General features: G+C 45.0%; 1 protein-coding gene and 1 long non-coding RNA gene across 3 annotated transcripts; one reads left to right on the forward strand and one right to left on the reverse strand.

Moving 5' to 3' along the window:
- Positions 1-58: 58 nt before the first annotated feature.
- LOC131420346 (uncharacterized) lies at positions 59-5,712 on the reverse strand. The gene is made up of 3 exons (XR_009223522.1): positions 5,335-5,712; positions 4,022-4,160; positions 59-254 (listed from the first exon to the last, which is right to left on the reverse strand). It is a non-coding gene; the product is annotated as an uncharacterized LOC131420346 (long non-coding RNA).
- Positions 4,556-24,227, forward strand: IFNGR1 (interferon gamma receptor 1). 2 transcript variants are annotated; one of them, XM_058566194.1, is made up of 7 exons: positions 4,556-4,672; positions 13,671-13,818; positions 14,467-14,630; positions 16,136-16,311; positions 18,075-18,264; positions 21,132-21,259; positions 22,785-24,227. In XM_058566194.1, exons 1-7 carry the CDS (start codon positions 4,588-4,590, stop codon positions 23,355-23,357), a joined length of 1,464 nt encoding a protein of 487 aa, XP_058422177.1. In that variant the 5' UTR covers positions 4,556-4,587; the 3' UTR covers positions 23,358-24,227. The 2 variants fall into 2 exon arrangements, with proteins under 2 accessions (XP_058422177.1, XP_058422178.1); XM_058566195.1 differs by having other exon boundaries at positions 13,704-13,818.
- The last annotated feature ends 1,937 nt before the right edge of the window (positions 24,228-26,164 follow it).

Consider the following 26,164-nt stretch of genomic DNA (forward strand, 5'->3'; position numbering starts at 1 on the left):
ACATTGAGTGAGATAAAATTTCAGCTCAATTAACAGAAAACCAAACTGGAAGTGGCTTACATCAATAAGGCTATATTTCTTCTCCTATAACAATAATCCAGAGGTAGGTGGTTGCAGACATTGGTTCAGTGGCTCAATGCTGACATCAACAACTCCGGCTTTCTTTCTTCCATTTTCAGCTGTTGGTTTTTCATCCTCAAGCATGTTGCCTCGTGGCTGCAAGATGGCTGCTGCAGATCCAGGCATCATTGTGTCTACATTCAAGGCAGGAAGATTAGAGAAGGGTCAAGGTCTGCAAGCTCTCCTGTTGAATCTGCCTTACACACGTGCACGCATGCACACACACACAGACTTCTACTCATGTCTCATTGACCACAAGTGTGTCATATGACCATGCTTGGCTGCCATGAAGGTTGGGAAAGTGAGTATTGAGCTTTTATAGCCTCTGTTGTGGGAAGGCAGGAAGGTGGAAGGATACTGAGAAAGGCTATTAGCAGCCAGCTAATGAGCAATGTCTGCCACAGTCACCGTCTCGCATCTGGCTGCTCTCTTAGGCAGCGCTCCCAGACAAGCCACCACCTGGAAGACCCTGCCGTCTATGGATAACTAGAGTCAGGGGTTGATGTGATACCATCAGATGTCAATGGGACAGCTTTCCTCAGAAGGCGGCTGTGTACAGGACGAGAGCAGACGGTACTTTTAGTACCAGGATGACATCCAAACGTGACTAATCCTCATCAGTGACCCAACTGCAGTTTAATCAATCACAGATGTACCTGTACCTGCTACAACCCCACACTCATGTACAAGCTTGTTGTGCTCATTCACATATTGATTCAATCAATAGAAATGGAATGATAGGCACTTGTCCAGGTGCAGAGGGTATGGCAGTGAAGAAAACAAGGAGCTGACTTTCTAGTGGAAGAGAGAATTGAAACAATTTTATATACACACATATATACGTATATTTATGTATACAAGCACACACACATATATATAAAGAACTTCCTTAAATCTTAGAATAAGTCAAGTCCCCGTTTATGCTCCCATAATCCTGTTGTTCTCCTTGGTGATGATTACCGCCTTATCAGTTCTTATATACTTGTGGAGATATTATATATACCTCTCCACATGGTCATAAGGGCTACGGCAAAAACGAAGGGAAGTGAGGGACAGTGTGGAGGCACAGGTAGATGTGAGGGTGAGACGGTAGAGAGTATTGGCTACAATTTATAGAATAATCAGGATTCAGAACTACATGCTTCAGCCACAGACTTTTCAATCTGCCTTCCTCCCTTATAGGGGACCTGGCAGATATCTCTGCTCTAGAGAAACGGGAAGGAAATGCACAAGAGCCAGAGCGCACAGCTGGCTGAACACCCAGTCTCCTTTCTCATTAGGTCATGTTTCCAATTTCTTAAACTATTTTCTTTGGCCTATTAACTTCCTCCAGGCCGTGTTGAGTGTGGCCTTGAAGATACAGCTTTGCACCTGATCTGACTTCAGTTTATACTTAGCCTTACCCACCCCTCACTCCACACTGGTTTCCTTGGTTTTAAAAACTCACAGATGGGGGCCAGCCTGGTGGCATAGTGGTTAAGTTCATGCACTCCATTTTGGCAGCCTGGGGCTCTCAGGTTCGGATCCTGGCCGCGGGCATAAGTACCACACATCAAGCCATGCTGTGGCGGCGTCCCACATAAAGTAGAGGAAGATGGGCACGGATGTTAGCCCAGGACCAATCTTCCTCACCAAACAAAAAAAACTCAGACAATGTAGTGGGACTACTGTTTACTTGGATATTCTCCAGCCATTAGGCATTGGATTTTTACCAAGGAAACTGGTGCTGCTCACTGGCCTTCTGTGTGGCTATATAACACTTATATGGGATTTAAAAATATATCTTCCTCCTACCTCTCTCACTAGCCTGTGACCTCCCCAGCCCACAGCTTTACCCAGGCTAATTCCCCCTTATCCTTCAGGTCATAACATAATTGTAACTGCCTTAAGAAAGAATTTCCTTAAAACTTAGACTAAGCTAAATCCCTGTTTGTCCTTCTGTAAATCCATCAATCTCCTTGATAACAGTTACCACAATTTCCATATTTACTTGTGTAATAGCTTGATTAATGCTTATTTAGTCTCTCATAGACTGTAAGCCCCATGAGGGCAGGGGCCACAGCTGTCTTGCTCAGGTCTATATCTTAGTGCCTAGCAGTGTTGGACACACATCACCACACTCAGTAATATTTGGTGAATTAATAAATATCTTTAGTCTCCAAGTGACTAGCACAGTGCCTCAGAAGGATAGGTACCATGCTGGACACTGATTGTGTCCAGATCCCCCTTCAGGAATAGAAGACAGCCCCACCCCCTCCGCACTGCTGGTGGTGCTGCTGGCAGAAGCTCGCAGCTGTCAGCACCCTTTGGAGCATGTCTCAGTGAAAGAAATGGACAGCCCCAAATCACGTCCCTTCCAGGGGTGGTTTGCATCCATGACTAATCAATGTTGGGAGCTGAAGGCCCAGCCACTCGTACCAACTCAAGACACCTCTAAAAGGTCATCCCAGCTCCAAGGGGTCGGCTGAAGCCTCTGTTGGGATGGCATCACAGATCAACTTCTCCCTCTGCTCAATCCTGTCTCCTTCACCTCCCTCTCACAGGGGTCAATCCAAAGAGCACAGAAGGGCAAGTCTTTCACACTAATCTCCCCTCAGATTCTACTTCCTGGGTAACCCAACCTGTGATGGCTACTACGAAAATGTTTATGGAACGGAATTGAATGTTATATTCTGTCCTACTCCATCAACTCCTCAACAGCAAAGATCAGATCTTACTTATCCTTGCAATGACTAGAAGGTGGTTTTCATATAGTGAGTGCTATGGCCTGAATGTTTGTGTCCCCCCCGAAGTTCATATTTGAAATTCTAACTCCCAAAGGTGATGGTATTAGGAGGTGGGGCCTTTCGGAAGTGCTTAACTCTAGAAGGTGGAACCCTCATGAATGAGACTATAAAAGAGGCTCCAGAGAGATCCCTCCCTCTTCCGTCAGGTGAAGGTACAACCAGAAGTCAGCGACCCAGAAGAGAGCCTTCACCTGACAAGGCTGGGACCTGATCTTGGACTTCCAGCCTTCTGACTGTGAGAAATAAAATTCTGTTGTTTATAAGCTACTCAGTCTACAGTATTTTGTTGTAGCAGCGGGAACAGACTAAGAGAGTAGGCATCATAAACACATCTAACAAAATATTCCCCAAACCTTAGTCTAGATTGAGCTAAAGCCTTCATATTCAAAGTGTGGTCTTAAGAGTCAGTGGCATTGGCATTCTCTGTGTATTTTGTTACATATGCAGAATCTTAAACCCCAACCTGAATCCGACTCTGCATTTTAACAAAATCCCCAGGCAGTTCACATGTTCACTGAAGTTTGAGAAGTACTAAGCTACAGGATTTATTAATATAAATAAAATAATCTTGCTAAAAATTCCTCTCTAGTTTGTACAGTATCTTCCTTAAGTTTTTCTCTCTAAAGTTTTGCTTAATGCTAATGTAATCATGCATTCTTTCATTCAACAAATACTAATAGGGTGCCAGAGTTCAGCCCTATGGAGGCTACATTCTCAAAGGGGGTGAAAAGAAACATCAATGTGCATAGTGTAGAGTGTGGGTAAGGGTGTTAAGTGCCATGAAAAAAGGGTAAGGCAGAGTAAGAAGGATGGGAAGACAGGCTGCAATTTTAAGTTTTTGCAAAAGGCCACGACAAGCACAGACTTGCAACAGGTGAGGCAGCCATATGCATATCTACGCACAAGCCTAGAGTCTTCTAGGACAGAGGCCCGGATGGCTGCAGTGGAATGGGAGAAGCGCAGAGTAACAGGAGATGTGGTCAGAGAGGAAAGCGGGCAGATCTCACGATGAGAGCCTGCTTAATGAACCGCTATTTGATATTTAACTGCTGAAAAGGTAATGCAAATTGTGTTTCCTGCAAAAATAAAGCAGTTTTCGGCCGAGCCTATTCGACCTGGACTGTGGAAGTCTGCACAAGCCACTTCGCGGCAAAGCTTCAGGTTCCTCAACTACAAACGTAGGGATTCGAGATGGCAGTTAAGGGCTCTTTCTGTTCTCAACTCTCAGACTCCCAGACGCCCCGACGGCGAAGCCTAATAGGATAAAACGAGGGTGGTGGCTAGGCCCTGGCCTACGCCAAGTCCTGCAGCCCCGAACACCGCAACACCAGGAAGAGCCGCGGAAGGCGGTGCCGGGCGAAAGGACGTAACCCTCGGACCCAAGTTCCTCAGTGTCTCGTGAGCCCGGGTCGCGACCACAGGCCGCCGCGCCCTCACGCCCGGCTCCCTCGCCGCCGGCTTCTCCCGGCCTCCGGCTCCCGGCGCAGCCTCCCGCCCACGCCGGCCCCCTCTGCCCCGCCCCCGGCCCCGCCTCCCCGCTCTGGCCCCGCCCGCCGCGGCCCCGCCCCCGGCCCGGCCACGCCCCTGGCGCGCCGGCGCCGGCGGCGGAAGTGACGCAGAGTCCAGGCCCGAGGGCCGCGCCTGGCCGCCCGACGTCGCTGGGGTCGCGGCCGCGTCCGTCATGGCTATTCTCGTCCTCCTAGTCCTCCTGCTGCCGGCCGGGCGCCGGGCGGAGATGGGCGCCGCGGATCCGGAGCCGCCCTCGGGTACTGTCGCTCGCGCGGGCCGCGGCGGGGCCGGGGGCCGAGGGGGGACCGCCGGCGGGAAGGCTGGCCCGCGCCGGCACCGCGCACCCCAGGCCCCGCATTCCCCGCGTCCCGGCGCCGGCGGGGCGGCGGAGGCTGCAGTTCCCTCTCCCGCGGCTTCCGTTGTTGCCTAAACACCAGAGCGCGAGCCCCGGCTTTTCTCATGTCGGTGACCGGGGCGCGGCGGCGGGCTCGCGACTCGGCCCCCGGCCCCCGGGGCGGCTCCTCGGGGCGGAGGCGCGGGTCGGGCGCCGAGAGTGTGCGGGCCCGGAGCCCCCGGAGCCGCCCTCCCGCGGCCGGGGCGCCCTCCCCTCCCGGGCCCCGTCCCCTCCCGCGGCCGGGGCGCCCTCCCCTCCCGGGCCCCCTCCCCTCCCGCCGCCGGGGCCCCCTCCCCTCCCGCGGCCGGTGCGCCCTCCCCTCCCGGGCCCCCTCCCCTCCCGCCGCCGGGGCCCCCTCCCCTCCCGCGGCCGGTGCGCCCTCCCCTCCCGGGCCCCCTCCCCTCCCGCGGCCGGTGCGCCCTCCGCTCCGGCCGCCGGTGCCCCCTGGGGACGCCGTCTGCAGCGCGGCCGTGGTCGGCTCCGGGACGTCAGGACCTTTCTGCGAGGGAGACAGACCGGCCTTACCGGACACCCGCCCGCGGAGCCCCGGGGTGCCCCATTCGTGCCGGCTCTCCTTGGCTTGCTCCTTAGAAGTCAAGCAAGCGCGTTTCGTCCTTCCTTGGCACGGATGTTGTGCCGGGTGTCGGGAGCACGCAGCGGGGAGGCGCGCGGTTTCTGCGTTGCGAGATCGTGGCTGGGTGTACAGCTAACGGTTGTTGAGTGCCGGGCACTGTGTGAGTTCTCCCCGCGGTGCGGTTCCACGACAGCCCTGCAGAGGAGGCACTGCCGGGATCTCCGTTCGTGGAGGAGGAATTGAGGCGCAGACAGGTCTGCCCAGCTTGTGCGGAGGTCGCTGCCGCTAATCGGGGAGCTTGTCGTTGAGCTCCGGAGTCCAAGTCCTTAACACTCAGCAAACGCCACTACCCGGGCAGGTGGTCATCCACAAGAGCAGCTACCGTGCGTCCTGATAAGAGCTTGGACTTAGGTACAAACTACTGGACAGGGAGCCGTGGGTGCCCAGCCCCCACCAGGGGAGTCAGGCAAGACTTGGCAGAGATGACCCTGGAGTTGGAACTGGAGGTGCAGAGACCTGTGTGTGCAGAGGAGGAGGTGTGAAACCGCATGTTGAGTTAGTGAACTAGTGAGCGTATTATCTTAGCCTATGAGTGTGAGCATCTGAGGGGAGACAGCATAGGTGGAGAGGTAGGAACCAGTTAATGAAGTGCCTTGTGTAACAGCAGAGGATACAAACATGGCTTTGGCTAACTCAGGCAGAAAGAGGAATTGATTGGCTCAGAGAGTCCAAGCAAGAGTTAAACAGGCAGGTAGAGATGCCATTGGGGCCCCAGGAACTCAAACTGCCAAGACTCCATTTCTTATTACATCTCTCTGAGTGGTGACGGTTTTCCCTACTGGGCAGGAATCAGGGATGTTGACAGCTTTTGGGCTTTGACTTGCAGCTTTCTCCATCCTGACAAAATCCCAGGGGAAGGCTCTGATTTGCCCAGCTTGGGGCAGGTGTCAGCTTGCATGGGGAGGACGTTGTTGCAGGGAGTTCCCAGAAGAAGAGAAATGATGTTCTTGAAAGAAGTGGAGGTGCTAAGCCAGCAAAATCGTGTACTCACTGTCCGTGCCTCAAGTCAGCGGGTGGCCATTGGATTGTTTTAAGCAGAGAAATGATTTTATGCAGCATCAGATATGCCATTTAGAAACAGTTCATCTTACAAAATAGTTTGGGGGCAGACTCCAAGGAGGGAGACCAGTCATGGGAGGAGTCCATGAGAAGTGGCAGTCTAAATGGAGCAGAGAGGACAGTTTGAAGAACATTTAGAAGGCAGAGTCAGCAGGACTCCGTGACTGGCTGGATGTGGAAGAGAGGAGGAAGATGACTCAGGTTCCTGGCCGAGGCAGAGCAGTAAACCAGTGCCAGGCCCTCCTTCTGAGTACAGGGCCCTCCTGAGCGTGGGGCCCTGTGACCACATGGTTTGCACGTACTTGGCCCCGGCCCTGGGAGTAGCTTTGCCTGCCTGCCCCATAGGAAGGTCTACTGTGGCCTCTGCACTCCAGCATTTTGTAAACACAAGGACCAGCGACCCCCACCCAGTACAGTTCTCTAGATTTTTCAGTGCATTTCTCTGATTTTGTTGTGTTGCCGATGCTTTTAAAGTTAGTTTAAAATGCAGAATCCAGAGAGTGGGAGGAAGACCCACAGGGACAACCTGCCTCTGGCTCTTGGTGAGCCTCCCCGTCTCGCCAGCGCCCGGCGCTTACACGTGTGACGTGCGTAACTCTCATTAGTGCTGGCTTGGACTGGACGTTTGGAAGTTCATCTCAGGTGAGGGGACCTGAGAGGATCAGGGAAGCAGGCAAGGGAATAGTGCCAGTCTCTGGGAAATCCAAGTGCTCGGGAATGTGTTGTGTTACGTTATGGGCTTTCGTTAATATTTCTGAAGCGAATTGACAGGGAAAATAAATCCAGGTGTGCCATCTAATAATCAGTAGTGTTTCGCTCTTCACCCACTTTTACGTATGAAAATAGTATATATTTTTTAAGTGAATCAGTGGCTGCCTGCTTGCACTCTGGGTGTTGTCTGAAGAGCAGACTGTACTTCCGCTCAGATATGGGGCACTTCACCCACCTTTTCTTTATCAGCAATGCTTTACTCATTCTCTAACTTCAGGATACTGCTCTGGGTGTGTTTACATTTTTCACGATTTTCTTTGGATTTTATTTTTATTTATTTCAGACATTCAAAATGCTTAAGACAATGTATTTTAATTATATTCATTGAACAGGGTATTAATAATTTTCTTTTTTATTTTATTCTGATTCATGATTCATATGGACTTTGAAGGGTCCACATTTTGGTTCTATATAAAAGAAAACCTAAAGAATTGAAGAGAAAAATAACTCCTTTAAAGAGCTATCTTATAAAATCTGGCAGCACATAGCAAGTGTGTTGTTATATGAACTAGATGCATAATTAATGGTTCTATTTTAATTGGACAAAGAATCAGTGAGAGTTGAACCAGAATTACATGAATTCCTGACAGGAAGAAATCAGTTTACTTGTAATTTTCTTATTAAGGGAGTGTGTTTATTTTAGATTATCCCAATACATAGTGAGCAGAATACTAGGTATCCATTTCAGTCATGTCCATTCTAAAGAAATGATTTACTTTAATACATTGTTCAGATTTTGCAGTGGCCATCATGTGATTGTGGTAAATCAGGCAAAATTGCTTGAAGATGCTTTGAAGTCATCAGAAAACAATCATCTCCAGTTCCTATTTATATATGGAGGTTATTTTCCCCTTATTTTATTAAACTATCACAAAAAAGATGCTTGAGCAGCTTTTCTTGATTAAAACCAAGAAAACTACAGATTGTCAAGTCTGCACAGAGCTTCTCTAAGCCTTTGTTGTCTCACTGGTGAAAGTGTGTATAACAGCATTACCTCCCTCCTAGGGAGGCTTGGTGCCTCGCCTAGATAAGACCTAGCAAAACTGGGCACGTTGCTTGTCCTGTAGTCGTGTTTTTAGTATATGTCAATGATTACCATTCACTAAGGTGCGTCGTTATTTTAATAAATACATTTTTATGTATTAAATTGTTTTAGTTATATATGAGAAATTGTGTTGGCTTTTAAAAAAACGAGCTCATCCCGATCAGTGTGAGAAATTTAACTAAGCTCAGCGGCTAGCTCCTTCTTCCACCTTTTTCCTGTTTTTCAGATTGAAAAGGTCTCTCTAGTTTTTTCACTTCCTAAACTGTTTCTCAACTTAGAGTGAGTTAGTCCCAGAAGGGAGTTAGTCTTGAGAAATGACTTCTCTCAGGGACGAGGTGGGTCTGGTCCAATTAGGAATCATTGGCGTGCCAAGCAGACCCCCTGGATGAAATGGAATAAACAGGAGCAAGAAGCAAATCCTGCAGTTCAGGTCAGAAAAGCGGCTGAGCAGATGTTTATTGGGTAAGCCCTAACTTGGTGGTGGTTTGAGTGAAAGATCTGGGGGATTCTACTTAATTACAGGGTCGGTATAAGCCGCTATTTGATATGCCCATCTCTTTAAAAAGAGAAGAAGAAAAGTGTTTCATTCACCTCTGTTTTAAGGGGGAGAGAGTGCGGGAGAACCAGAGTAGGTCCTGAGACAGGCAGGCAGAGAAGACTCGGGGGGCTCCAGCTCGTGACCTGCTTGCGAGCTGTTATATAGAAGGTAAAACAGACCTGAAATATTGTAGGCGTCCTCACTTGAACCCTTAGTTCTGAAACTCCTTTTCTGAAGGTACAAGAAAATAATGGAAGCAAGTAGAAGATAGACTGTTTTTCCATTGGTTGCACTAAGTGATGGATATGACTCCTTTCAAAGCCCAAAAATATTGAAATGTTTCAATTAAAAAACTTTTATGAACACTTCAAACATCACGTGCAAGAATCCTCAAAATGTCTTTATTCATCTTAAATCTAGAGGACCCTGCTACTAAGAGAAAAAGTTGGAAAGTATTAAGAAAAATAGCCATTTTATCAGCACTTAAAATCATTCGGGAGGTAGGTTGTGATCATAAATGTGTTCTGAAAAAAGTGCAAAAGTCTTGATTTGATATTTTTCACTTTTTCCACCTGGATTTCTCATGCCATTTCTTACTTTGCAGTGTAAGAAGAAACCTTTGAAAACACCCTTGGCCCTGCATCTTTACTGTGGGGAAGGTGTGAGAGCTTTCCTCTGAGAGTTTTCATTCAGAAAAGGCTCTATGCTTTACTTCGGAGCATTTGTTTTTGATTTGTAGTGTCAGATGACTTGGAATCCCCCCAAACAATCGAATTATTGCCCACTTTATCCTGCTTCTTTCTACTTCTCAATTTGTCCTTCCTGGAGAGAGGCTAGTAAGCAGATTGTGGAGTGGTGTCTACCGAGTACGGAGCTCTGTTCTGCCGTAGCTGTGTACAGTCTGTGTGCTGTTGTGTTACCATCGGAGAAGAGCTCCTGCGCTGCCCCTCGTGCAGTAGAGGCACAGCTGCATTTGGTGGTCATGGACGGGGCACAGTGGCAGCCGCCACTGCTGTCACCATGCATGCAGAGGGAATCTGGAGGTGTCTGGGGTGGTTTGCTTCCCCTCCACCACCTTCCTGGCGGTTATTACAGAGCTGTTCTGGCTGCTGTTTCTTGATTGTGGCATCCGCACTGCCCCGTCTAGGGGCACTGCTTCGTCACTTGCTGATGTTCATCAGTGGTTCCTGTCCCCTCCCTTGCTCGTTTTCATATCCTGTCTTTTCTAGTTTATCATGAGGAAATGGTTGGTTGTAACCAGAACTCTTTTTTTCTGCGTTGTAATTAGAGTGTTTATGAAAACGGATGCTTCTCTCCTGTGTTTGGTTTTGTTAAATCCTTAGCCACTAGTTGTAGAGGAGTTCTGGGAAGCAGATCGTAAAATAGGTTTGGGCAGTGTGCAGGTATAATGCACCAAATAACTTTGAACCCATTTCCAAAGACAACATAAGTTACAGAAAAATATCCATCTGGGCATTTTTAAGAGATGGGGAAATCTGTAAGATTATTTTATTTCATGAGATACTCGGTAGGATCTTTCCTTAAATTCCATAGATAATACTCTCTTGCTATTTGTACATATATTTTTATTGACATAAGGTGAATTCATTATGAATAGAAGTTTGCTGAAAGCATTAATTATTTTAACCTGAATATATAACAATTTAAACTTCAGGTTATAAAATTCCGAAACTTAACGAGAAAGCCACTCATGTCTGTTTATCGTGTGCTTTTGGCAGAGGTGACAAAGGCAGGTCTAATAGCTGCGTGGTTTCTCTTCTGGTAGCATTCAAACCACAGGTCACATCCTTTGGTGTAAATATTCAAAACGCTCTCCTTTAATCTGGTAGTGATTTCTGCCAGTTGTAATCCACTGAAAGCTCTTCCTCCTACCACCCTGTCTGTCTGGATTGCTTTGAAAGCTGTGATTTAAGTCCTCGTCCTAGTCTGACCATGTCAGGCTTTTTTTTAAGCTGTGGGAAGCATCATTTGATTCACATTAAACACTAATCTGATGCTTCATGAGGGTACTGTTGTTTGTGGTTCTATAACGTTTGATTCAGTAACCTCTTCTTAAACATAAGTGCACTTCATTTGATATTCTAGTCTATAGATTGACTTCTACATGCCTTTTCCTCAAATACAGGAATTTCAGGTTGAGTATATAGAGTTAAAAAGTCATTTCTATTGAGAATAATTTTTTTAAAAGAGACTTAAAAGGAAGTGAAGAACTTGTCTTTCTTGGAAACTGGAGGAAGGAGGATCCGTCTTAGTGTTAGTGTAGTGGTGGGGAGCTTACTGACACTGTTGCCTTCAGCAACACCGAAGGTAGAAAATGTGCCCGGTGGGCCACGTGACCTGGCTAAGGAGGTTTCCAAGCCAAGTGTCAAAGGTGCCCTGTGGTTTCTTCTCGCTTCTTAAAGTAAAATGCAGGACTAGAGAGAGTAATCAAGGGAAGGACTGTGGAACCAAAAGAAACCAGATCTGATGGTTTAAAAATTCTCAGCCTCTGGAGAGGCAAAGATGCTAAAATTAAGAAACGGCTTCTGAGGGAAGTTCAGGTTCCTTATGAGTTTTCTTAGCATCAGGTATGCCTCCTATCTGGTTGCAGAATTATGTTTACATGTGTAATTATTATTTGATATTAATGTTGAATTGAACCCTGGGGGAGGGGATGTGCCTTTTCTTTCTGCCTCAACCGTAGATCGTAAGCCATTTGAGACTAGGTTATTTCATGAAGTTGAGGTGCAAACCTACCATAGTAAAAGGATCCCGTAAGGAAGCCTCAGTGTACCTGGTGTGAGTGGCCATGGAACTCTGCCAGAACCAGGAGAGAAGAACCAGGCTGAGTCTGACGGGACCAGTGCCTCCTGGCTCACCTGCGAGGAAATTGCTCAGGGAGCCAAAGATGCGAGGTGCCAGCAGCCGCCAGCAGTGTTTCAGAAGAGTAGGCAGAAAAATTGTAGGTGTCTGATCCCTGGCTGCAGGGAGAGCATATTATAAGTACAGAGTATGTGAATCTGGGAGACATTCTTCCAGCTTCATGATCTCAACCTTTTGGCACACATTGTTTGGTAAATAATATGGAAGTTAGACCTCTTGGCAGTAACCAAAGCTATTCATTGAGGGGGAAGCCATGAAATATATTGGTTTATCAAAAACTATTCAGTTTTTAAATTAGTTTTTCCTCCTAAAAAAAAAAATCCTAAAATTATGAAGATGTAAAGCAGGGTTTCTCAACCTTGGCACTGTTGGCATTTTGGACTGCCAGAATGTGGAGAGCTGTCTGGTGCGTTACAGAACGGTTAGCAGCATCTCTGGCCTCTATCCTCGGAATGCCAGTAGCACCTCACCACTTCCACTCAGTTGTGAGAACCAGAAATGTCTCCAGACAGTGCCAAATGTCCCCTGGGGGACGAAGCCATCTCCTGTTGAGAACCACTTGTGTAAAGGAAAAAGTAATCAGAGGGAAAAAAAGGCAGCAGTAGAATTTTAATTGCCCATAAGTCCATCTTTTTTACCTAAATAACTCTTGATCCGTGTTTTGCTTTGTGAAGATAATGCAAGTGTTAAATAATTGTAAATTAAAGCAATGTATACTAGTTTGGGTTAGAACATTGGAATTTTTTTTTGGGAAAAATGTAGGTGTTGGTTTCAGCAGCGAGCAAACATGTTATGTGTCTGAAATGACAGCTGAGCTGGCAGTGGGGCGTCTGAAGTAGCTGTGAGGTAGCCTGGCCAGGGAGGGCCAGACCTCCTGGTGTCCACCCAGCGTGTCCTTCTCAGCGGAGCAGTCCACGTGACATAAACCCTCCGGGCACTTGAAAAAATGCACATGTTTGCCTCAGAATTTCTGAGGATGAGGATCAGTTAGGTTTGGAAGCCACGGCACCTGACCACATTGCCGTTCCTTCCTTTGTTTTAATTGTCTAAGTCAGTCATGTTAAATGGAGTTTTCCAGATAGGTAGGATTGAATAACCTTAAACTTTGGAAAATGTCACTGACTCTGTCACTTCATGTTCATAGAGGAGGGAAGGAAGGGAGGAGAGGTGTGTGGGCAGTTTTCCAGGGGTGGCAGACGACAACCTTCTACACTGAGCAGGGGAAACGTGGCTCATTGAGATAACTCGATTGTGGTTTGGGTAGTGTCTGAGTACAGGATGTTCAAGGGACTCCTCCTCTTCTCTCCTGGGACTCTGTCACGTCTTATCGACAAACGTTTTGTGACATGGTTTAAAGGAGCAAAGGCACAAGGACATGTTGGTATGTTGTGTAAAAGCCCTGCACTCCGGAGAGCCACATGTTGATGAAACTGTAGTGGCCGTTGCTCCTTCACTCTGTCGTCAGGCATCGAGTCCTGGCCCAGAAAAGCTAGTGAAGGTGGGTGATAGTCCTGGGTGGAGGCCGAGAGCCCAGTGGTGTCTTAGGGTGAAAAGGACTGTCCTTGGTGTAGCCACTTCTCTAGAGGTTGAATACAACCTGTGGTATTGAATACAGAAAATTCTAGTGATGAAATGAATTGAGGATTATTATTACAATAGGTAGTGCGTTTATGTAGAAAAAGTCCTAAAACCTTTTAGGAATTTAGTGCCTCATACTATATTTGTCTTTCCGTTATGTCACAATGTTGTTTCAGTAATTTAAAATGAATCAGGCCTCATCTATACATTTTTCAATAAAATTCATTCTTTAGAAATCTACAGTTAATTTAAATAATTTCATTATCTATTCTGGGGAATTCGACTTCTCTTCGGAATACATATTTGGCTAACATGGCTTCTTATAACACGGTTTTCTGGTGTTAACTTCTTAGGCTTGTCCATTTTACTCTTTGACTCTCTGACAGTGCCGCTGCCCGCCCGCGTTACCATTGAGGCCTACAACCTGAACACCATCCTGCTCTGGGACTATCCGCCCACGCCACAGACGGCTGTCTTCACCGCGCAGGTGAAGACCTACGGGTGAGCCCCTCTTGGGTCCTCTCCACTCTGTTCTGTCTGAGTGCTTGCACTTTGCATAACTGTCTCTGTCCGTCCTCCTTCCTGCCCATGTGGCAAAACTTCCTGAACTGCTCGTAGACTTCCAGAAGTGCCAAGGATGTAAATTAGTTCTTCTCAGACTACTTCCTGCCTCTGAGTTCTTCTTCCTGTCAAATTGAAGTAGAGAAGTATCACTGACTTCCAGGATTTTAAGGCATGACAAATACAGCTTACATTTCTGTATTAAAAGTCTTGTCATCTTACTTCCTAGAGTGTGTGTGTTGTTGAGGAGAAAGATAAAAATTTCAAAAACATTTTTAACAAGCGTTAGGGAGTCTTTGTAATGTGTTGGATTCTGTAATTAAGTAATGATTATCTCTGTTAATAGAATCTAAAGTTGTTTAAAGAGCAGATTTTTAAAAATTACATGTGGAATGTTTGTAGTTGTGCCTCCTTCTTGTCATGGATTTGTAGTACCTCTAACAGAAGAGTGAGGGCCTCCTGCTCTGTCTGTCTCCTCCGTCCTCTTCTCATCCAGCTTCTTCCGACAGCTCTGTGCTGTCAGGGAAGAGCACAGGCAGAGACAGCTCACATCTGTGTGTTAATAATAATAATTCCTCCTTCTTGTAGGAATGCAGTGTGGATTGATGCCTGCAATACCTCTTATCATTATTGTAATATTTCATCCCAAATTACTGATCCATCAAGTTCTCTCTGGGCCAGAGTTAAAGCGAGGCTTGGACAAGAAGAATCGGCCTATACATACTCAAAAGAATTTATCTTATGCCGACAAGGTGAGTAGAACGTAGACATGACTAAATTTTAAATTTGGAAATGCTTATACATGTGTTCTGTGTACATTTGCTTTTATCAGCAGTTGCTAACAATTATCACAATGCCCAGGAAGCATTTGGGAGAATTTAGGGGGTCCATGTCTTCCTCTTCTCCCAAGCCCACGGAACAGGGCTGAGAGGCGCCATCGCTTTGCCCCTCTAAACCATCCCGTTTCCCCTCCATACAGTAGGGTCAGTGCTGTCCCCTCCCTGTCTTGTCTGTCGTTCCTTTCTGAGTCATACATTCACGAAGGACTGGGGCAGCTGCTCTCATTCTTCCTCTCTCCTTAAGTCCTCGAGGCCTGTGGGGGTTACCAACTTAATACATTAAAAAACTCCAGAGTTCCGTCGTCCCTTCCAGCCCAGTGAGTTTCAGCTCTTCGCTGTTCTGGCATCCCGTTCCTGTAACCCGGTGTTTGTTGTCATCTCGAGCTCCAGAATCTGGAGTGCCAACTCCTCTTTCCCGCCTAGCACCCTACCTTGTAGCTATTAGCCCCTCACTCCACTGGGTGGCAGACGCCTTTAGTCACGTGGCTCCTTCCTCGTCTTCCAGTCCTTCCACTTGCCTTCTGGCTTCACTCCCCTCCGTTTCAGCTCCATGCTTTGTGACTGCAGCCACTGCCTTGGTTCTGTGCCTGCTTTTCAGGTAGTGCCTACTTGGTCTCTTCCACAGGTCCTTCCTCTGCTTGCCCTGGAAATGGTTTTATTCCCCAGAGTCCACACCTCTGTCATCTGATAACTATACCATCTGCGTGTCAGCCTTTTCCCACACAGATTTATCAAGGGCATACTATGTGCCTGAAAGTATGCTAGACCCTGAGGATACGTTGGTGGGTAGAAACAGATCTGCCTGGCACACAGTCGGTGTGAAGAATAGATGAATGGTTCACCAACAGTGTCTCAGACATCCAAGATACGTAACAAATATTTGTTGAATGGATGACTATCTAGTTCTGATTTTCACAATAAAAGTTGAAAGTATTTAGCAAACTTTTATAGAGCCGTCATCCCAAACCTCCTTAGATGTTGGAAATATAGAAAATATAGAGAGTTTTGCTGAGGGTTGAAAGATAACTAAAATGCCTTTTCTGAAACATTTTTTAAAAACCAGGTTTTTTAATTTAGGCCCAAAGATAAAGAAAAAATAACTTAATAGAGCTTCTATTAATGTCAAAGTTTTTTAGCAAGATTCAGACCAACTATTTGTCTTCAGGACCAGAAATGAATTTAAACTGTTAAAGAGGAGTTCAGATTAGATAAGAATACTTCTTGCCTGAGATTTATTAAACATTTCTTTATTAAGGACACTTAGAATATCTTCTAGATCTTTGTGGAATGGTTTAAATGTGGTCCCACTGTAGAACAACAACAAAAAGTAGGTTGATTGATTGGTTTTGATGGTTTCATGTAATATGCTGTAGAGTTCCAGGGCCTGTTATAATTCCGATTCTTTTTGTCTCCCCCAGGGAAGGTTGGACCTCCTAAACTGGATATCAGAAAGAAGGAAGACCAAATCATGATTGACATATTTCACCCTTTAATTGGCGTAAAAGGATTTGAGCCAGAAGCCATGTATGATGAAGAAAGTACTTGTTACATGTTCACATACAAGGTGTATGTGAGAATAAATGGAAGCAGTGAGGTATGTGTTTCTAGTTCATCTTTTTCAAAATGGAAGTCTTTCTCTGGCTAGCGTGAGTTGTCTCTGTGTCTAGTGTAGTGAAAGTAGAATGCTTGTGAATGTTCAGGCAAGACTCATGGCTCCTGGGTTTGGTAAGAATGGAGAAATGTGTGAGCGCAGTTGAAGGCACTTGTCCTAGAGCCAGTGACCAGCACCAGCCAGTAAACACGTGGATGTTTTCTTTGCCTCGTTTACCGGCATGGCCCTCATCTCGGGTTTCCACCTGTATGTCTCCATTTCTCTACTGGTGAGATGAGCATAATTTTCACCTTTTCTTCCTTGTTGGTAGTAATATAGAATAATATGAAGCTGTAATTGGAATCATTGTTTTGGAAAGACAAAGCTAATGCTCCTACCGTGGGGATGTGCTTATCTCCTGGTGCTGCTGTGCGGACCGCGCGTTGGTAGGACGTGCATTCTGTCCGTCCATCTCCACACCCTGCCCCTTACCTGAGGGTGTTCATCAGGCATGAGCTCTGCCTTCCAGGCACCGGGAGGTGGCAGCTCTGGTGTAAGTGCTGTGGAGGAGCCAGAGCGGGGCGGGCTGGCCAGAGCAGGGTGGGCTGGTCCGAGCAGGCCTCCCTGGGCAGGTGTAGTTGGAGCAGGTCGGGAGGTGAGCTTCGGGAGTGTGTGGGGAGCGTGTCAGATGAAGGACCTGGCATGTGAAGGGCCAGCAAGGCCCGGCAGGGTTCGGCAGCAGGTGAGGTGGGAGGGTCACTGGGGCCCCTTCTGTGGGGGCGTGGCGGGGACTTGACTGTCTTCTGAGGGAGATGGGTCGCCTCTGGGAGGCCTGAAGCGGAAGAGTGACATCTGACTGAGGTGTTTAGATAGCACTCTGGCTGCTCACAGAGTTGTCTTTCTGAAGTGTGGATCTGACCTCATAATTTCACTGCCTAAAACCTCGCAACGGACCCCCGTCAGCTACAGAAAACCATCTCAGTGCTCTTTCAGGGCACGGCCCACCAGGCCTTGATTTGGCCTCTGGCCTCATTCTTTCCAGCCTGCCTTCATCCGTGCCGGCCCTGCAGGCCGTGCTCTTTCTCCCGAAGCCCTTCTCTCCCTCTTTGCTTTGGCAAAGTTCTCCTCATTCTTCAGGATCCACCGGCATACCATCTCCCCTCTGAATTCCTTTCGGACATGGTGGCTTCTCCTCTTCTGTGCTCTGGCCGTCCCTCCTTCCATCCAGTAGTGCTTTGTGGTACCCGTTACTCTCCTGCACTGCTTTCTCATCTGTCTTCTGCGCTCTCGCCTGGTTGTTGACATCACACTGCCCTGCCTTTACATCAGGGCCTTGCACCGGTGACCCACGCACCGAGGCTGGTTGAATGAATGATAAACTCCCAGCGATGCTTCAGTGCCTTCTACGTATTACTGCCAAGAGGTCCTACAGCCTGCATAAGACTGTTACTATTCTTCTTGTAAGATGCTTTTATCTCTCACCAGCTAAGTTTCTAGCACTGTAGGAATAGGACTGATGAACAGCTTACAGTGAGCATTCCCGCCATCTGAGTGTGTAAACTTACAGTCCCTATAAAGAGTGTTCTAATGGGTACGTAGCACTGTGCTGTTGGAGTAACAGATTGACTTACTGTTTGCTATCAACACTGTTTGCAGACGTGGTCAGCTTCATCACGTGTATGTTTTCTTCAGGTGTCTGAGCAGGATACATACAGTGGTTTTTGCAGATTAAAGGAGCCATGCATGTCGTTTTTTTTCCTGTACAGACCGCAGAGCGGATGTACGAGTGCAGGGAAGATGACTGCAACGAGACGCAGTGCCTCCTGCGTGTCCCCGTGTCGGCCCTGAGCTCTCAGTACTGTGCCTCCGCAGAGGGCATCTCCGAAGAGTGGGCTGTCACCACCGAGAAGTCCAGAGAACTTTGTGTGACCATCGTCGACGAGAACAGCCTAGAAGGTACGTTCTTGCCACTTTTTCCTAAAGATAAGGAGTGATAACTAAAATAGGGTAATGTGAAAAGAGGCAATTTCAATAAATCTCTGCTCTTTTAAAAATATTCAGTGGTTCCATTCCTCAGAGAAGTTCAAAATTAAAAATAAGGCCATTTCTCAGGCATTGAAAGATACAAAACAACCAATTCAGAAAGCCGTGCAATGACCTTTTTACCCAGGAAGAGAGAAATATAACAAAACACATAAAACTCTGTACATAAATGTCTGCATTTCAGGATTATGCATAATAATATGTCAGTTTATTACTTCAACATAGCAAGATGTTATGTATCCATTAAAATGTTCTTTATGTTGGGGGTGGCCCTGTGGCTGAGTGGTTCAAGTTCTGTATGCTCCACTTCAGAGGTCCGGGTTCTCGGGTTCCGATGCCGGGCACAGACCTGTACCACTGATTAGCCACGCTGTGGCAGCGTCCCACATACAAAATAGAGGAAGATTGGCACAGATCTTAGCTGAGGGTGAATCTTCCTAAAGCAAAAAAAGAGGAAGATTGGCAACAGATATTAGCTCAGAACTAATCTTCCTCGGCAAAAAAAAAAAAATTTCTCTATGAGGATAGTAAGTTAAAAAATGGATTAGCAGGAAAGTTCATTGACGTGTGTGACATGATCTAGAGAAGCACTGGAAATTAATATCCAAAACTAAATACAGATTAGTTTAAATAACGGGTTGTGTGTCATTTTTATAACATTTTAAAATCATTATTTTTATTTCATCATCTTTTTTTTCTGTGTGGGGGACACATATAATAAAACTTTCAAACTGCAATTCTCAAGTGACAGGTATCTTAACAAAAATTTGGGCCTTTCTTTTCAGTTATAAAATTTAAATGTTCATTAAAGATAATTTATAAAATATAAAAGCCAGAAGAAAACAAAATTATCTGTAGTGCTACCATCCAAACAAATACCCAGTTACAGTTTGGTGGTTTTCTTCCATCCTATTTTTCTCTTTTTCTACATAGCCATGATCATATTGTATAGCATATATAATTTTGTGTATGTACAATCCTACATTAGTCTTATCCATACTTTCCTATGTTACTTCACATACTTTGTTAATATTATTTTTAATGTCTGCAGACTTAGTTCATCATGTAGATTGTATTTTATTTAATGTTCCCCAATTTTTGGACTTTCAGATTATTTATAGATTTTCTCTATGGTAAATCATGCTTTTAGGACTATCTTTGTGTTTATATATTTTTTCTGATTGTTGGGATGGTTTTAGAATATATTTCCTAGGTTAAAAAATGTACAGAAATATTATGATACATATATCTTTTTGAAGAATGGAAATCTAGGCTGAAGAATCAGACCAAACACCTCAAATTTATAGTAATAACTTTAGGCCAGGGCCGGCCCCATGGCTTAGTGGTTGGGTGCTCGAGCTCCACTACTGGCGGCCCGGGTTCGGATCCCAGGCGCGCACTGACGCACCGCTTCTCCAGCCATGCTGAGGCCGCGTCCCACATACAGCAACTAGAAGGATGTGCAGCTATGACATACAACTATCTACTGGGGCTTTGGGGGAAAAAAAAAGGAGGAGGACTGGCAATAGATGTTAGCTCAGAGCTGGTCTTCCTCGGCAAAAAGAGGAGGATTAGCATGGATGTTAGCTCAGGGCTGATCTTCCTCACAAAAAAATAAATAAATAAAAATAACTTCAGGCCATTATACAAGGGTTTCAGATAGGTGACTTAAAATAATGCAGTGCTTTTTATGCCAACTCACATTATGCTATTTTGAAAAATAAAATCCTAATTAATTCACAAAATTTGAAGTAATGCAAATGCCCCCGATTTTATTTTATTTTTTTCTTAAAAAAGCCTGGATTATAAAGCAGACTGATACTGTGGCCACCTGGCGGCACGACCCTGGCTGGTAGCAGCCTCCCTGCCTGCCTGTGCTGCTGGACTCCATGCTGGCGTTACTTACCTAGTGATTGTATCTCTTACTGTTGTCATCATTCACTTTTCTTCACATCCTGTAACAGGTGTAACATGAGCATGCTTTTAGTAGTAACTTCTAAGGTTACTATTCCAAAGAAGTAACTTTGGAGTGGAAATTAAAGGTAATAAAATGCCGTGAAAGAGACCGAACACCACCACGGTATGTCGAGTCCTATTAATTTGGAAGAGAGGACTGTGAAAACAGTGCTGAAGATTGTGCCATGAAAAGAAGAGCAGCGTTAGAGCAAAGTCCACATCACAGTAGTGATGGCAGATGGGTGTGCTCCAAAATAGACCTCCGTTTATCTTGTTCTTTGTGTTGGTTTGCGTTCAAGGGGACTTTATTTCTGCGTGACTTTCCTCTGTGTGTGCGTGTCTGTCTGTGCGTGTGCATCTGTGTATAAGTATTTGCAATCTTGAAATAATATAAAATGTAACAAAATTCTGAAGAGTGGGGCTAAGTTATGTCAAGAGTTATAGACGTTGCTAGAATTTACTTCTAAAGAGAGAGAGTTTAAATATCTTCCTTTGTCTTTTTAATGAGAGAAAAGTGTAACTCTGGAAACACCCTATATTTGGGGCTTTAAAAAAATTGTTATGAAAAAGCTATTTTTGCCACCTTGTTGTGGCAGTGCAGTCACAGATGTTTAGAACTTCCGTGCTAGGAAGAATCGCCCATGTCGAGGACAGGTACCCAGTTTTGACTCATCTCGCCTGCCTTCTGGGTCAGCTCCTTACAACTCTGGCTGCATTCATGAGCTGACACGTGAATCTGTGGAAGAGTAGCACTGAGACTTTGCACTGTTTGGTGGGTTTGTACTGTTCCATCTGAATTCTGATTTGTGATTTCCCTCTTCCAGGTTCTGTTTGGATTCCAGTTGTTGCTGCTTTCCTGCTCTTTCTAGTCATTGTCCTGGTGTTTGTGTATTGTCACGTTAAGAAGACAAATCCGTGTAAGAGAAAAAATGTCACGTTACCCAAGTCCTTGGTAATGTATTTAAATATTTTTTCTTGAATTACCTACACTAAAATGTTAATTTGAACCTTTGTGATAGTTTTTTAGATTTTTCTTTTTAAAGTAGAAGCATGTTCAGCAGCACATCACCTACCATCAATTACTCAATCCAGGACATCCAAAACCACGTAATTCTTACTACACACAGGGTACTTTTTTATGCACGGGGCAAAAGCATAGTTAGAGAAGTCTGTTAAGGAGCCTGACGTCGAGTGGGAGAAAAAGGTAAGTGTTGAGGGAATGGGTGTGCAGTGTGGTAGGTTCAAAGATAGAGCTTAGATACATGCAGCGGGGACGTCGTCCACCTCTGGGGCTGGGTGGTGGGGGCTTCTGCAGAAGCGGTGATGCTGGCAGTCCTGAGGCACAGGTAGGAGTTGTCCAAGTGCTCAGGGGCAGTGTGTGCTGAGGCCCAGCATCCAGAAAGCATGGCTTCTGAGAACCTGCAGGTACGGAAACACTTCAGTATGGTTGGCGTGTAGAAGAAAAGACAGCCGAAAAGTGAGACTAGACTCAAAGTTTGACATTTTAATGTCTAACGTTGAAAAGCCTTTGTATGATGAACGTTTAAAGGTAACAGAATGGTAACTATTTGAGCCAAATATGACAGGAATAATATCTGTGATATGCAAAGGGCACATTTAAATTTCTTATGAAAACACTGCCTCTAAGTGAAGTGGATAAGAACTATCAACAGTTAGTGGACAAGTCACGTATGAATTATAATATTTATCATTACTAGTAATTAAGCACAAAGCAACTTTGGCAGTGTGCCATTTTACACCCACTAGAGAAAGAAAAATAAACATGAATATCCAGGTTCATTTTTCAAAAACATTCCAAAAATAAATTGGTGGTTGAACTGGTAGATGCTGGTGAAAGTAACGGAGCCCTGGTTGAAGAGAAGCGGGCGGTGGGCACAGCGTGGTGGTGTGGACGTGCCACACCCTTGGGCTTAGTCATTCCACTCGGAGGAATTGATTGTAAAAAAATGATTTCCTAAGTAAACGATGTGTAAAAATATTCACTTGATCATGTGCTGTAAATAGTAAAAATTGGAAACACTTTAACATCTATTAGAGAAGTTATTTAACCATCAGTATAAAGAAATTATATGAGCCAATGGCAATTATAACAAATATAAAAATTATGATTATGAAGGCAAATGGTGAAAATGTTATATAAAATAAGTAGATGTCCTCCCATTACAAATGTAATGTGCAGACATGTGGAAGGTAATGCACGAAAAGCAATCTCTATTGGTGAGATAGTAGGTAACTTTTTAAAAATCCTAAAAACCCGTTTTTCATCTTGACATATAGTATATTTTCATTAAAAAGAAAGAAGAGGCAACCCCCAGATCCTATTATACTGTTATCCTAATTATGCCATTTAATGGTACATTTAGTTGTCCATTTCCCTTAGGCCATGTTTTTTTTTGAAGATAGGCACTTCAGTTTAATAATTCATTAGTTTTAATCATTGATTTCTCTTCCCTTAGCTGTCTGTGGTAAAAAGCGCCTCTTCGGAGGCAAAATCTGAATCAAAACATATCTCACCCATCACCTACCAGCCAATCGTCCTGGAAGACGAGAAGGCGGTCTGGGAGGAGCAGGTGTCCCCAGCAACAGTTTCCGGGCTGCCTGCTGAAGAGAATCCAGGAAAAGAAGAACCCGGAGAAGAGCTCTCCAGTGAGACGGGAGTGGTGGCCACTGAAGGAACTCCTGACATGGCCCCGGGGAGCCCTCTGACCCCAGTAAGGACAGAGGGTTCTGTCCGCTTAAGTAGTAACCAGTCTGAACTCTGCAGCGGTGCTTTAAACTCCTATCATTCCAGAAATGGCTCTGATAGTGGCGTTGTGGAATCAGACAGCTTCTTATCTGACTCCGAATTTCCCCCAAACGATAAAAGTGAAGTAAAGACAGGAGGACAAGAGTCCCTAACGCTGAGAAACACTACTACCTCCTTCGGTTACGATAAACCACACGTGTTGGTGGATGTGCTTGTGGATGAAGGTGCTAAAGAGTCCCTGATTGGTTACAGAGTGACAGCAGATTCCCACCGGTTGTCGTAAGGTGGACCCAGCTGCACCAGCTGTGAAGGAGCTGCTCTCCCGCTTTGAGTTCATGAAAAGATCCTGATTTCTGGAATCGTGTTTGTTGATATTAACCAGCTGGCATGTTTTGGTTTAGATAAAAGTTTGCAGAGCCTGTTTGGTCTGAAAACTGCAAAGGCTCTTTGAAAAAAACAAACCACCCTTATATATATACAATGGAATACTACTCAGCCATAAAAAAAGACAAAATCGTCCCATTTGCAACAACATGGATGGGCCTGGAGCGTATTATGTTAAGTGAAATAAGCCAGAAAGAGAAAGACAAACACTGTATGATCTCACTCATATGTGGAATATAAACCAACACATGGACAGAGAAAACTGGACTGTGGTTACCAGGGGCAGTGGAGGTGGGGGGTAGGCACAAGGGGTGAAGGGAGTCATATATATGGTGATGGACAAACAAAAATGTACAACCCAAAATTTCACAATGTTAGAAACCATTAAAACATCAATAAAAAAAAAAAAAACCACCCATTGTCGAGCATGGACCTTTCCGCCTGCACGATCAGCGGTGACAGCGAACAGTCCTTGATAACCCTGCTCCTGCAACAGAGGTGGTGCCCGCCCGACGTCCTCTCTGACCACTGCAGTTGTGTCGCAGATCTTTCTTTTCTGTGCCCCCGTATGATATTTGTTTGGAGGTTTGTGTATATAGTATTTTTATGTACTTGCTTCCAAAAGAAATCCTGGAAACTTTTCAAAATTACATTTAAAATCAAATTCAAACCAATAGAATTAATAAAGAGTATGTAAAGAGAAATGTATATATTTTTTATGGAGCATACTGCATGTAAATATTTTTAAATAAAATATTTTTAAAATTCATTTTTGTATTCATTTATTCAAGCACTTAGGCAGTTAACTAGAGTATTTTTCATCCATTTCCTTGTTTGCATGCATTAATGCTATAGAATTTATTTTCTAATTATTCATATCTAATCTTTAAAATAGTCCTAAAAATAATTTTTTAAAATGGTCCTTTTATGTCTATATTTCAGTATTTGAGACCCAGTGTGCAGACCACAGTGCCAAGCTGTTTGGGGACGGTTTCTCTGTAGAGCATGTGGATTGGGAGTTTCTAGTATAAAGATGGTGGTCGAAGCCACAGAGCCGGTGAGGGGTCCAAGAGACGTGTGGGAGACTTCTGCCCAACACAGCAGCTCTTGGGAATTACCAAGAGGATAGAAATTTGGGACTCAAATGAATTAATTGACCAAAAACCATTTTTTAAATACAACTTACAGGACTAAATTAACAAACCATGGAAAAATATTTCTACTCATTTAAAAGTGCAAATTAAAATGAGTTGTTACTTTATTAGTGGAAAAAAAGTAGTAAATATTGGTGCGATTTCAGTGAAACTAGAATACTCGGCTTATTTGGGGGACAGTGTCTTGTGAATTGCTTTTCTAATGATAAAGGAGTACATATCACATTCCATAAAAGTACATATTCTTTACAGAATTATCTGTTGTAGGAAAATTATGAATCAACACAAATGAAAAACATACACATTAGAATGGGAAAAAGCAAAAATATGAAAATAATTTCAATAGCCAAGGATAAGGTAAGAGTGCTGCCCTCCAAGGGGACTGGGCTAATGTGTGTCCAGCCAATGTGAGCCAGTGCTGCATGTAGCCAATTCCAGCTGATAACAGTCTTTTAACCTCTGCAGTCTTCTAGGGAAACCATTTTAGTGCTTTCATTTGCATTTCTTTAATAATTAGTAAGGTTGAGTGTATTTTATGTATTAAAGTATTTACGATTCTGTGACATGACTCATCCTGTCCTTGGTTCATTTCTTGCTGGGCTGTTTGTTTTACTCACTGTGTCCTTTGCCACGAGTTACATACTATTTCTTTTCTTTTGACTAAGTCTCTAACCACACATGTTCAAAATGTTTATAAAATCAAATTTATTCATCTTTTCCTTCCATTCTTAAAAAACCCCTTCTGTTTGCTAGGAAGACACAAATTTTCACCCACATTTTTTCCTTCCGCTATTTGGGGTCATTGTTAGTTTCATTTCTACATTTAATTCTTGTGTCCACCTAGATTTTCTTTGGTAAAAGCAGTGACGGGATCCAGCTTTCCTATTTTCTTGTCTAGGGCTGCTGCCATATGTTCCCACAAACATGGGTGGCTTCAACAACGGAAGTCCATTCTCTCACAGTTCAGAGGCAGGGCCGGATTCTGTCCGAAGGCCCTTGGGGAGGGTCTTTCCTTCCTCTTCCCAGTTTTGGATGGTTCCTGGCAGTCCCTGGCATTCCTTGACTCACAGCACGGTTCCAGTCTCTGCCTCTGCTGTCACGTGGCCACCTTCCTGTGTGTCTGTGTCCATGTCTCCCTCTATAAAGACGCTGGTCGTTGGCCTAGGGCCCACTCTAATGCAGCGTGACTTCATCTTGATTTGGTTAGATCTGCAAAGACACTATTTCCAAATAGAGTCATGTTGGTAGGTGCCAGGGGTTAGGACTTGAACATGCCTTTAGGGGACACAGTTCAACCTAATATTTTCCCTGATAATCAGTTGCCCCAATACTATTTAATAAATCATCCAGCTGTTTTTTCTGTGCTGGTTCCAAATGTCACGTTTACCACATGCGAAATTCTCGGCATTTCTGGGACCAGTTCATTGTTCTGAATTTTCTTGTGTCCGTGTCATGCTGTTCTAATTACAGCTTTATGTGTTGTTAGTGCTGTGGAGTCAATTCTGACTCCCACCGCCCCTGTGGACAGCAGAGGGAACCCTGCCCGTTCTTG

The sequence above is a fragment of the Diceros bicornis genome, chromosome 23, assembly GCF_020826845.1.
Source record: "Diceros bicornis minor isolate mBicDic1 chromosome 23, mDicBic1.mat.cur, whole genome shotgun sequence".
Lineage (NCBI taxonomy): Eukaryota > Metazoa > Chordata > Mammalia > Perissodactyla > Rhinocerotidae > Diceros > Diceros bicornis.